The sequence below is a fragment of the Eptesicus fuscus genome, chromosome 21 (assembly GCF_027574615.1).
Source record: "Eptesicus fuscus isolate TK198812 chromosome 21, DD_ASM_mEF_20220401, whole genome shotgun sequence".
Classification (NCBI taxonomy): domain Eukaryota; kingdom Metazoa; phylum Chordata; class Mammalia; order Chiroptera; family Vespertilionidae; genus Eptesicus; species Eptesicus fuscus.
In genome coordinates this window covers 13,759,202-13,771,391 of record NC_072493.1, presented here as the reverse complement: position 1 = coordinate 13,771,391, position 12,190 = coordinate 13,759,202, and the positions used below count along the sequence as shown (strand labels likewise).

General features: G+C 37.8%; 1 protein-coding gene across 1 annotated transcript in view; it reads right to left on the bottom strand.

Annotated features, from left to right (window-relative positions):
* Window positions 1-2,076: 2,076 nt before the first annotated feature.
* The window catches only part of TERB1 (telomere repeat binding bouquet formation protein 1), a 31,061-nt gene continuing 20,947 nt past the window's right edge, over window positions 2,077-12,190 (bottom strand). The window contains exons 13-17 of the mRNA XM_008140126.3: window positions 11,423-11,487; window positions 11,021-11,116; window positions 5,416-5,565; window positions 5,059-5,124; window positions 2,077-2,265 (exon numbers count right to left, since the gene is read on the bottom strand). Of these exons, the coding sequence (XP_008138348.2) occupies window positions 2,078-2,265; window positions 5,059-5,124; window positions 5,416-5,565; window positions 11,021-11,116; window positions 11,423-11,487 (565 nt within the window). The 3' untranslated portion in view covers window position 2,077. The remainder of the gene's footprint in view (window positions 2,266-5,058; window positions 5,125-5,415; window positions 5,566-11,020; window positions 11,117-11,422; window positions 11,488-12,190) is intronic.

Genomic DNA, 12,190 nt, shown 5'->3' with positions numbered 1-12,190 from the left:
GGGAAGCAGCTTATGCTAACCAAAGATTAGCCAAGGGTTAGGATAAAATAAGGTTTCAGAAGACAGTAGGTTATTTTGAATGTAGTGTCAGTGACAAACACAAAAGTGTCTAAACTACAGTATGTCATACTCTTGGAGATGCTTCTGTAAGCAGTGTTTGATGATTGTGTTACATACATAATTTCCAAAGAACTGTTATGTAAGACCCACTTAATGTGGAAAAATGTTTAAATCGTATCTGAACAATGGTAAGAGACAACTGATTATCTAAACCAATGAGGCTGAGGCAACAGCCAAAATGTTCACCCCTTTGACCTAAAACAACTTTCACAAATCTTGAGAAGTACAAATCAAAATAACTCAGCAAGACTATTTAAATAATCCCCAAAGTGCTTAGGAAACAGACAGATATTGGACTAGATTCATTTACACTTTAAATGCTGCAAGGGATTTTACTAATTGCCAATTATTCTTTTGCCCAGAGGAAATTTTGGATTTAAATAGAAAATTTTCTTATTGACCCTCTGGAATTTTCAATGTGGGTCAGAAAATAAGAAATTTAATGAAAATTGCCGAAACCGGTTTGGCTCAGTGGATAGAGCGTCGGCCTGTGGACTGAAAGGTCCCAGGTTCGATTCCGGTCAAGAGCATGTACCTTGGTTGCGGGCACATCCCCAGTAGGGGGTATGCAGGAGGCAGCTGATCGATGTTTCTCATCCATGTTTCTAACTCTCTCTCCCTCCCTCTCTCTGTAAAATAATCAATAAAATATATTTTAAAAAAAGAAATTTAATAAAAATTATGCTTCGTCTAAGTAGAAATAGTCGTGATCTGAAAAGGTCAAAGAACTCATGCCTACACGGAAATGCCCTTTGGAGCTGAAGAATCTACTACAACTCCAAAGAGTGCAGAAGCACAGCGAAGCTTTCAGGCCCTTATACTTGATCCCTCTGCCACAGCAACAGTTTAAGTATAATGGACATCTTTGGGGATCATGATGGAATACAAAAAAAAGAGTAGGGAAATTGAGATGTAACAATAAAAAGCTCTTCTGAATTTTTAAAAAGCAAAAGTAAATATACATACACCAAAAAGAAGTGAACCTGACCATAGAATTTTAAAGTATTCAAAGCAACTTTACAATTAGCCTTTAGAAAACAAAATTTTTTAATTGATTTGAGAGAGGGGGGAAGGGAGGGATACACACACACACATAGACATTAATTTTTGTTGCTCCACTTCTTTATGCATTCAGTGGTTGACCCTTGTATATGTCCTGATCTGGGATCGAACCCGCAGCCCTGACCTATGCCATAGGGATGATGCTCTAGCCAACTGAGCTACCCAGCAAGGGCAAGGAAACATTTCAATTAACAAAATGTCAAACATTGATTTGGTGTATGGGAACCTCACCTGAGCAGCTTGGGAAACTATTCTATCTTTCTGGAGAGTAATTTTCACTGGGTAAGAATACTAAAATCCAAATGTTCACACAGGACTCATTACAATATAATGTCAAAGTGTAAAGGCTGATTTTTTCTCTGACCTATGTTCTTTGAGCTTAAGGAAAAATAAAAGCATATTCTTATTTTTTTTAAAGCATATTCTTAAACAAATGTTTGACCTAATGAAGGCATTTTGTCTTACTAATCCATATCTTGAAAATGTATTTTATAAACAATTTTTTAAAATATGTTTTTATTGACTGAGAGAGGGAGATAGAAACATTGATCAGCTGCCTCCTGCACGCCCCCTACTGGGAATTGAGCCCACAATGGGAGCCTGCGACCCAACCAGGAATCGATAAAGGAAGGAACCTCTTGGTTCATGGGTCAACACTTAACCGCTGAGCCACACCAGCCAGGCTAAACTATTTTAATATTTTGCTGTAGCTCATCACATCACAAAAAGGATTTAATGAAAACAATATTCCTGTTTCCACATTCCCTGTCTCGTGAGAGTTTAGAAGAATATTTTAAATTTTGTATCCTCAAGGCACTGTATTTTAAGAGTTCACAATAGGAAAATAAAAATAAAATAAAAAGTTCACAATAGGAACTGACAAGTCTTCTTTCAATTAAGGACCCACAAACTTGGGGCGTTTGGTCAGCTTGTGGTATTTCTGAGCAAGGTCAACAGACTTCCGTCCTTGTTGAAAGGGGAAAGACCACAAAATTGCATTCCAGTGATTTCCCATTTTCTTAACTCCACTGAAAATGTAATTCACTTCTTCTTCAGTAAAGTTTTTACGATTTTTTCTTTCTTCTGTAATGAGAATTGGAGTACATATTAGTACCTGCTGGAAAAATAAAAATCTTCTTGAGACCCAAATAAGTACTTAATTTATTCTAAAGATAAGAACTATACATGAGAAAACTTCATGCCTGGGTTACTTATCAAATAGAAACCCATTTCAATTTTTAGAAGCTGAGTGCTTTCTATTAAGCTAGATGTTATCACTGTGACTCCTTCATTAATTTTATCCTATTGGAATAATTCTTACAACATTTTTCAATAAAGAAACACAAAAGTTCACAAACATTTGACTGTTAATTCTTTCGACATTCCTGTGAGGACAGTTAATAAACAGCTTACCTATCTTACAGATACAGTCTTCCCAAAGGGCTTCATAACTTCATAGAATAAAAAAGAATATCAACACTTGTTATTTAATTATGTCTTAATATTTTTAAAGAATAAAGGGCTTCTGAAATTTGCTTTAAAAATTCAATACTTATATGCTCAACTTGTTAAAACTTTTTAAAAAATGGCTGCAAAAGGGGGAAGGAAAATTTTAACTGATTTTTTAGAAATACTTTCTACAACAGAAAGAATGTACAGTTGGTATCTGTAAACACAAATATCTTCTGGTGATGATTATTAGGAAATAGTTCTTTTTAGCTTTTTCATTCATTGCTAATTCATGTTATCACTGTACGTAGATGCTAATGAGGAGGGTTTTTTTGGTATATTCATGTAAGGCTATTTATTTACTTTAGTAGGACCTGGAAAACACTTAGAAAATCTTGTCCTTGCACGTCAAGACTATTAGCTATTTGTCCACCTCTCCTATGATAGGAGCCACAGTTCAGATCTTTTAAAAGAGAAAGTCTTACCAGCAGAAGGCTGATAAATGAAAATAATGTCTGAGTATAACTTAATGATCTTACTTAGAATGCAAGCTTCGTGAAGACAGAATTTTTGTCTGTTTTGCTCACCATTGTATCCCCAGGGCCTAAAACAGTGTTTGACACATAAGAGGTGATCAATAAATATTTGTTGAAAGAAAGAAGTTATTATTGGTAAAAACTGTTTTAAAGCTTATCAGTGAAATTACTCCTTACTTTTGGGTCTACTGAAAAACTGAGGTTATCTAAGAAATGATTTGTTTCACTTGCTAAATGATTTGAACTCATTGTAATCAGTATTGGGTGGGTTATTATAACATTCAGGAGATTAGGGTACAGAATTGTTCATGTAAAGCTAATCCCCGCTTTTCCATTGCAGCTGCCACCTCATTGACTCCTACACTTAACATCTGTGCCCAATTCCCCAAAGGTTACTGCAGCCAAGTAGTAGGCAGCCTAGAAGGAAGCAGCAGCTCTGTACAGCACAAGGCTCTCCTCTGTGGCTTCATTGTTCCTCTTGATATTGATTGAGCATTAGGAAAACAGGCAAGAAGGCCCAGTTTTAGACTCTTATTGTTCAAATCCCTTTAAGATAGCAATCCATCTCAAAAAAGAGCCTTGTCCCTGAGGCGCTTTAAATTTTTTAAAAATTGATTTTAAAGAGAGAGAGGAAGAGAGAGACAGACAGAGAGAGAGAGAGAGAGAGAGAGAGATCAATTTATTGTTCGACTTATTTATGCATTGATTGGCTGCAACTTATATGTACCCTGACTGGAGATCAAAGCCACACCTTGGCGTGTTGGGACAATGCTCTAACCCAGTGGTCGGCAAACCGCGGCTCCCGAGCCACATACGGCTCTTTGGCCCCTTGAGTGTTCTAACGCCACTTCTTCAAAATAGGCTGGCCCAGGCCGGAAACCGACTTCTGCGCATGGGCCACGAAGTTTCAATCGCACTGTACGTGCGTGCCCGCACGTGGTATTTTGTGGAAGAGCCACACTCAAGGGGCCAAAGAGCTGCATGTGGCTCTCGAGCCGTGGTTTGCCGACCACTGCTCTAACCAATGGAGAAATCCAGCCAGGGCACTGAGACTCTTTAAATGATTAGATGCTGCGATGGTCCCTTCTCAAAAGAATCATCTCAAATTTATGACATCTGGTCTAATTAGCATATTACCCTTTTAGTACTATAGATTTGTTTTTAGCTAAAGCAATTCTAACCCAAAAAGATATATGTATGTATGAATTGAATGTTACAAAACAGTATTTAGGATCCCTCTGTATGGTGATGACTGAGTGGTGATGACTGTTTCTAACACAAAAGAGAAATTTATCAAGGAGGAATGACAATATATCAAATTTTCCTGGCCTGCTTGTGAGAGATATGAGACCAATCTAATCACTACCTCCTCAAGATGCCTTTCTACATCCTAAAAAAGCAGGCCAAATTATTAACTACTAGAGGCCTGATGCACAAAAATTTGTGTAAGAGTAGGCCTTCCTTCCCCCAGCTGCCAGCACCAGCTTCCCTCTGGCACCTGGGACCCAGGCTTCCCTCCAGCTGCCGGCAGGCACCTGGGACCCGAGCGGCTTCCCTCTGGCCCCGGCTTCATCCGGAATGACGTCCAGAAGGATGTCTGGTCTAATTAGCATATTACCCTTTTTATTATTATAGATTTGTTTTTAGCTAAAGCAATTCTAACCCACAAAAAAAAGATGTATGCATGTATGAACCGAATGTCACAAAACAGTATTTAGGATCCCTTTGTATAATCAATGTGTAGCCATAATTATGTACATTTCATGAGGCTCTGCAAATGATTTTACTTTGTAAAATAAGTGGAACAGTAAGTTGATGTTTCTTTTTCTTTCCCCCCTTCCTCTCTCTCTCAAATCAATCAATAAAAATGTTTTAAATTAAATATATTCACTTATTCCTCCAGAGGTAGTACGTTCATTATTGAGTAGTTGTCTTTTACGTGGGGTCAGCAGAATTTCTGAAAAATATGGAAAACATTTAGCATACTTAGTATATCAATCTGAGTAACAGCACATCAATTCCATTAGTATGTTATTTCCCTTATTTTCCCTTTCTAATAGGAATCCTTAAGTGGATTAGGAACAATTTTTAAACCACCAAAAACTAAGTTTGCTTACTGGATACATCATAAATCAGAGACAGATTTTCTTTTCAACATTATTTTACCCTCTAGCTTTAATATATGTTCTAGGTCATAGTTCAGAAGGTATAGTCATAATTACAATTTTAAAGCTACTGAATTAATTACTTTTGTTATAGATAAGTGATTTCCTTAGTTCACTTTTATATCTGTCTTCAGCTTCCACAATGACTTTGTGACGATCACATTGATATGGACAAGAGTGCAAGAGCTTGCTAAAATTTCGGCTATTCAGGGATTTTCCTACTGCTATGCAACCTAAAAGAAAACAAATTAAAGTGATGTATAAATGTTACAAAATGTCTAATAACAAATCTATGAAAGCAAATATCTTTATGATAGTAACTGAAGTCAAATCAGGAATTTAATTAAATATGTCGAGAAGTTCAAAGTCTTATTAGAGATGGAAATATAATGAACACAACATCCTATATAATAAAAGGGTAATATGCAAAGCAACCGAACAGTGGAACGAACAGTCGCTATGATGTGCACTGATCATCAGGGGGCAGACGCTCAATGCAGGAGCTGCCTGGTGGTCAGTGTGTTCCCACAAGGGGAGTGCTGCTCAGCCAGAAGCCGGGCTCACGGCTGGCGAGCGCAGTGGCGGTGGCAGCAGCACTAAGGATGACTGCTGGCTTAGGCCCCCTCCCTGTCAGTCAGACATCCCCCAAGGGCTCCCAGACTGCGAGAGGGCACAGGCCAGGCTGAGGGGATCACCCCCACCACCCCAGTACATGAATTTCGTGCACCAGGCCTCTAGTATTGAAATAAGTGTTACGATAGAGGTGTGAACAGAGTTATGGTGATATAGTAAAGGAGCATCTACTTTGGTCTGGTTTTAAGCAGGAGTCACTGTTAGGAAAAGATATGTTAAAGAAATAACTCATGTCCAGTTGTATTTTTTTTCATGTCTCATTATGGAAAATTTCAAATACACTAGAGGAAAGGAAAAAGAATAATGAACCTCTATGTATCCATCACCCAGCTTCAATAATTATTAACTAACTATGAGTCCAACACACAATTTGAAATCGCACGGTGCCGCCAACCCTCGAGTCACTGGTCCGGCCCTGCCTCGCTCCTTGGGCCCCACAGCAGCCACAGCTGCTGCTGATCAGGCCCTGCCTCTCTCTCCAGCCCTTGAAGCAGCCACGGCTGCTGCTGATCAGGCCCACCTCCCAGTGCAGGCGCACAGAGGCCCCTGCCATCCCGCCCCTGACACTGCATATGCAACCTCCTCCTGTCCGGTCAACCTGTTACGGCGTCCCGGTTCATTAGCATATTTCTCTATTATATGGATAGATAGATAGTCAATCATATTTTATCTATACTCCATGTATTCTGTCTGCCTGCCCCCAGTGTACACATTACATCAGCAGTTGCCAACCTTTCAGACCTCACGGACCACCAGTGGTCCACAGACCACTGGTTGGAGACTGCTGCACTAGATCATGAAGCCTGGAATTTGCATTAAAGAATTATTTCATCTATAAATACTTTGTATGCATCCCTAACAGATAAGGGCTTAAAAAAAAAAAACACAAAAAATTATCACACCTAAGAAAAGTATGCTTAATATAATTAAATACCTAGTGTTTAAATTTCCCCATCATTTCAAAACTTTCTTTTTACAGTTGTTTTCTTTGAATCATGATCCAAACAAAGTCTACCATTACATTCAGTTTATTTTAATCTATCAAGTCTCCTCTCTTCCTCCTTATCATTTACTTGTTGTAAATACTGGAACATTTGAACTATGGAGTTTCCCAAAACCTGGGTTTTGCTGATTATATCCTAGTTATAGCCTTTAAAATGTTCCTGTGTACCCCAAAAATTAGTGATTAGATCTAAAGGATTGATCAGATTCAGATTCAATTGATTTTAGAATTCCTCACAGGTAGTATTGTATACTTCTTACTGCATCATATTAAGAGGCACATAGAGTTTATGTGTTTTTAGTGTTAAGGTTGATCAGTACGTTCAGGTAATGTTAGCCACATCTATTTATTATGAAGTTCTCCATCTGCCTGTCACTTAATGGTATTAGTGGCCCATTTGGAAGGGACAAGGAGTTATCCAGGCAGAAAAGTTGGCTGGGATGAGGACATTTCTAGCACAATGAACATGTGCAAAAGCACAGAAGAATGAAAAAGCATAGTGTGTTCACAAAATCAGAGATACTTTGGTGTGGCTGTAGTAAAAGGTATGAGAGAAGTGTGGGAGAAAAGCTGAGGCTGGTGAAGGTTGAAAGGGTAAAGTCAAGAAGTGTCTTAAAAGCCATGCTGAAGATTTTTTTTTCCATGCTGAAGATTTTTAAATATCATAGTCAGTGGGGAGGCACTGAAGGATATTTATTAAGCAGGGAAATGACATGATTTCATTTGTCTTATAGAAATCTCAGTTGAAGGTAAGAGGATCAGTTGAGGGGTTACGTCAACATTCCAGAAAATAAATGAGGGGATTCTGAAACAGAGCATTTGCAGTAAGATTGCAGATTTCTGAGTTAAAATTGGTGACTAATGAGCTGTTGGGGTTAGGGAGAAGTTTAGGATACCTCAAATAATTTGGTGGTTGATTGACTGACAAAGTTTGGCATAGCATGACACATTTCTGACAGCCTCAAAGAGAATAAATGTGCAGTAAAATTCAAGAAGTGGAAGCAGGACAAAATTTCACAAAATTTTGAAAGCCAAGCAGAGAATTTGATTCAGAGAATTTGATAGAGAAGCACTGAGGGTTCTTTAGCATGGTGACATGACAAAAAGCACATATCAGGAAGAGAAGTTAACAGCAATATGTACATTACAGTTGAGGGTTGGTGAGACTTGAAAGTGAAGACTCCTAGAAAGTTGCGGGAGTGATTTAGGCATGAAGCAAAAAGAGCCTATGTGGGAAAGAAAAACAGAACAAAATCTAAGAACTAGAAATAGGGGATGTAAGGAGAAAAAATATTTATAGATGATTCAAGGTTTGAAATCTGGGAGGCCAGAAGAACAGCAGCAATAGAAATGGAGTGGATGAACAAAGGGCAACTTAAGAGGAAGAAAGATGCTGTGATTTGAATATATTAAGCTTGAAATAAAAGCAAGATATTGACATAAGTATATCCTGGGTACAGCTGGAAATGGAAGAATGAGGTTATAACCCAAGGAAGAAGCCAAGTGCAGCGATACAGATTTGAAAATCATCAGTAAAACTAGAGGCCTGGTGCACGAAATTCATGCATGGGGGGGATGTCCCTCAGCCTAGCCTGCACCCTCTCCAATGTGGGACCCCTCGAGGGATGTCCGACTGCCCTCTCACAATCCAGGACTGCTGGCTCCCACCCGCTTGCCTGCCTGATTGCCCCTAACCGCTTCTGCCTGCCAGCCTGATCACCCCCTAACCACTCCCCTGCCAGCCTGACCGACACCTAACTGATCCCCTGCTGGCCTGATTGCCCCTAACTGCCCTTCCCTGCAGACCTGGTCCCCCACAGCTGCCCTCCCTTGCAGGCCTGGTCATCCCTAACTGCCCTCCCCTGCAGGCCTGGTCCCTCCCAACTGCCCTTCCCTGCTGGCCATCCTGTGGTGGCCATCTTGTGTCCACATAGGGGCGGTCATCTTGTGTGTTGCAGTGATGGTCAATTTGCATATTACCTCTTTATTAAATAGGATGATGGTTGATGCAACAGAGTTGAGTAAGTACTGTAAACTATGTCTTAGGGGGAATATTTGCAGAAATTGGCAGAAAGATAATGATAAAGTACTAAAGGGGATTAAATGGAATTGTTTTAGACCATCAACTTCTTGAGGTGAGGAATGAGTTCTATTCATCTTGATTCCAGTGCTTGCCGTAGAATAAGCACTCCCCAAGTGTCTGTGAAATCAGTGAATGAATCATCACTGAGGGAAGAAAGGAACTGGGAAAGAAACATCACAAACTAACTAAGGGTTGAAAGGAAGTTAACAGTTATAGAGCGTCCACTCTGTCAATTGGAATACTTTTGACCAGAGGTCTCAAACTTTCTTGCTTCATGGCACCCTTAAGATCTTGGTGATTTTTTTATGGCACCTCTAAGCCAAAAGAAATGCCAACCATCCTGTTAGGTTCAAAGCAACTTAATAAGTACTTATGTTCTAACAATTCAGTAGCTACTTGAAAAAACAAGACACCTAAATTGAAAGAAAAAATATTTGTATTTAATTCTTATTAATTAGAATTACTTCCTAATGAAATGTGTGTACCTACTGGGTATAGAATAACTTCTCAAACCCTGGAATCAGACTAGGTACTTCCAACTTTATTTCCTGTTCCACATTGATTTTCATGTGATGTTTGATTTTTATCACAACTATTACTGAAAACATAGCTCCACAAAGACATGATATCATCAAAAAGAATGCAGTGCAATCTAATGTTGAAACTCTGAACTACTTTGAGCTAGTAGTTCATGTAGTATCCAAAAAATATTGACCATTTTATGCTTCACTTATAAAATTTAAAATATTGTGTAGTGCCCTTGTGAGTTCACTGCAGAGCCTTAGGAAGCCTGGGTGAATAGTTTGAGAACTGTGGCATTAAGTTATTGACAGAAGAGTATTTCAAGGAATGGTAGTCAACAGTGTAGTGATACTAGAGAGTAAGAATTTTTGGTAAAAGTCATTGGATTAGGAGTGGGGAAGGAAGTGGCTTCAGGTAACCTTTAACATTAATGTTTAGTAGAAAGGCAATAAAAAAAAGCCAGATTGCAGAGAGTTAAAACAGGAATGAATATACTGAGAGAGAAGGGAGCAAAAGATGAATCTGGTAATAAATGGTGACAGAAGAGTAGATCAATATTTGAAGCAATAGCAAATCACACTATTGGATTTTTAAGGTAAGCAGAAAGTAATATAGTTTAAGGTGGGACAAAAGGAGTTAATGGCTAGAGAGGAAATAAAGAGAAAGACTTCACAAATATTAAAATGGGAAGAAAAAAAGAGATGGGATTCAGATTATAGCTAGAAATCAGTTTTAGAGTAATAAAATTAAACTCTACACCCAAGGCAGAAGGATAGTAATATTTTGAGCCTAATGTGCAATAGCCTCAATTTTCTCCATAGAGTGCACAGTGCGAGAATAAGATTAAAGAGATGGGGTATGAAGGAGAAGGAGAAGGGATGTAATAAGCACTATGGAACATTTACAAGTGCCCTGCAGAAATAATTATGTATGGTGCCAGGTGGGTACTTGAAATATCAGGGGAATTCATTTGTAAAGTAAATGATTATCTAACCACTATATTTTACACCTGAAACTAATACAACATATTAAATATAAACTAATTGAAAAAAATTTTTTAAATAGTCCTGCAGAAAAAATGATGAGGCATGGAACACTAGAAACACTTACATATTTATTATAAGCAGATAGAAAATATGTTTAACTTTTTCAGTAAAGTTGAACTTAAAGTTTACTTTACTTTGTCACAAGTAAAACTTATAGAAGTATTACTTCTGACAAAAAAAGAATAATACAGTAATAAAAATTAGCTACATTGATTCATATAAACAAATATTGGGAGCACAGGATGATACAGATAGAAGGCAATATTTTGAATGTTTTATGATACTACAAATGATTATTTTTCCAAAGAAAATTAAATCATGCAGGCAGAATCTATTACAAATTCTACTTATTACCAGATAAAACTTTAATTATGAAATAATTTTAATTAAAAAATATTTACCTGAGCATCTATACTTGAATATTTTGGGACAATTGTCAGCTGATAGGAAATTGATGACTTCTTTATTTATTATATCTGAACATAATGTAAATGGATCTAGAAAAAATTGCAAAATGCAAGATTTTTTTGAATACTAAAAAGAACCTGACATTTTTATAAGATTTATTAATTATCAAGAGATTTTCATAAACATTAGCCGAGTATTTCACATCCAGTCATCCAATGAATAAACAAAAAAGTTCTGGATGTCAATAAAAGGTAACTGAGCATATAACAGAAAAAGAGTCAGAGGTGTGGCTGACATGTTAGAGGGCAGATATACTGATGGACATTTTTGGCTATATTAGTCACCTAAATATGTGTTTTCTTGAAAAATCAAAGAAGAAAAAATTTTAATCATACCTGTTACTGGTAACTGCTGCTTTCTATTTTTGACAATGGGATTTGGATGTTTAAAAACACAGACACTGAAAGAAAATAAGATACCAGATTACTAAAAGTAAATATACAGTTTGGTGTGTGTGCAAATGTTTCTGTAAGCATTCTGAGTGTTTGGCAGGCAGAAGGAGCTGGAGCTGGGATCAACCAAAATCTATCAAATTCTGCCAAAGTAAGGTATGAGATGGTGGTAACCTTGTTTCTAAAAGTGGAGTTGAAACAAGACTCCAGAGGGCAATAACATTGATGCCAACAGAAACATGGAACAAAAAGTCGTAAAGGAGGAATATAGGAAGAAATGAGCACAAAAGAGAAAGAACTGCGAGGGCTAAAGTGCTAAAGGCTGGCTCAAGAACGCATCTCACGGCTTCCCAATTCCACATCCCTGAGAAATCAATTAAAATTAACATTAAGAATGGTTTTGAGAAGAAAAAAATGGATGATAATTATACAGTCCATCTTTCTAATAGTTTACTCTGCAACCTTCCCCAAACATAGGAGCATCCTTTTAAGTTTTCCTTCTTAGCACAGTAACCATCAGAAGAGCAGAACACAAGAAAGGGTTTAAGAAGAAAGCTACAATCCCAGGTACAGCCCCACAGGCTACATTGTGAGCGAGAAAGGACATGTAGCAGAAGTGAGGTGTAGGGAACAAACGAAAAGGCAAGCCTAAAGCAGATTTTCATCACACCCTATTCCCTGTATCAAACTAAACTTACAAACTGGTTTTTG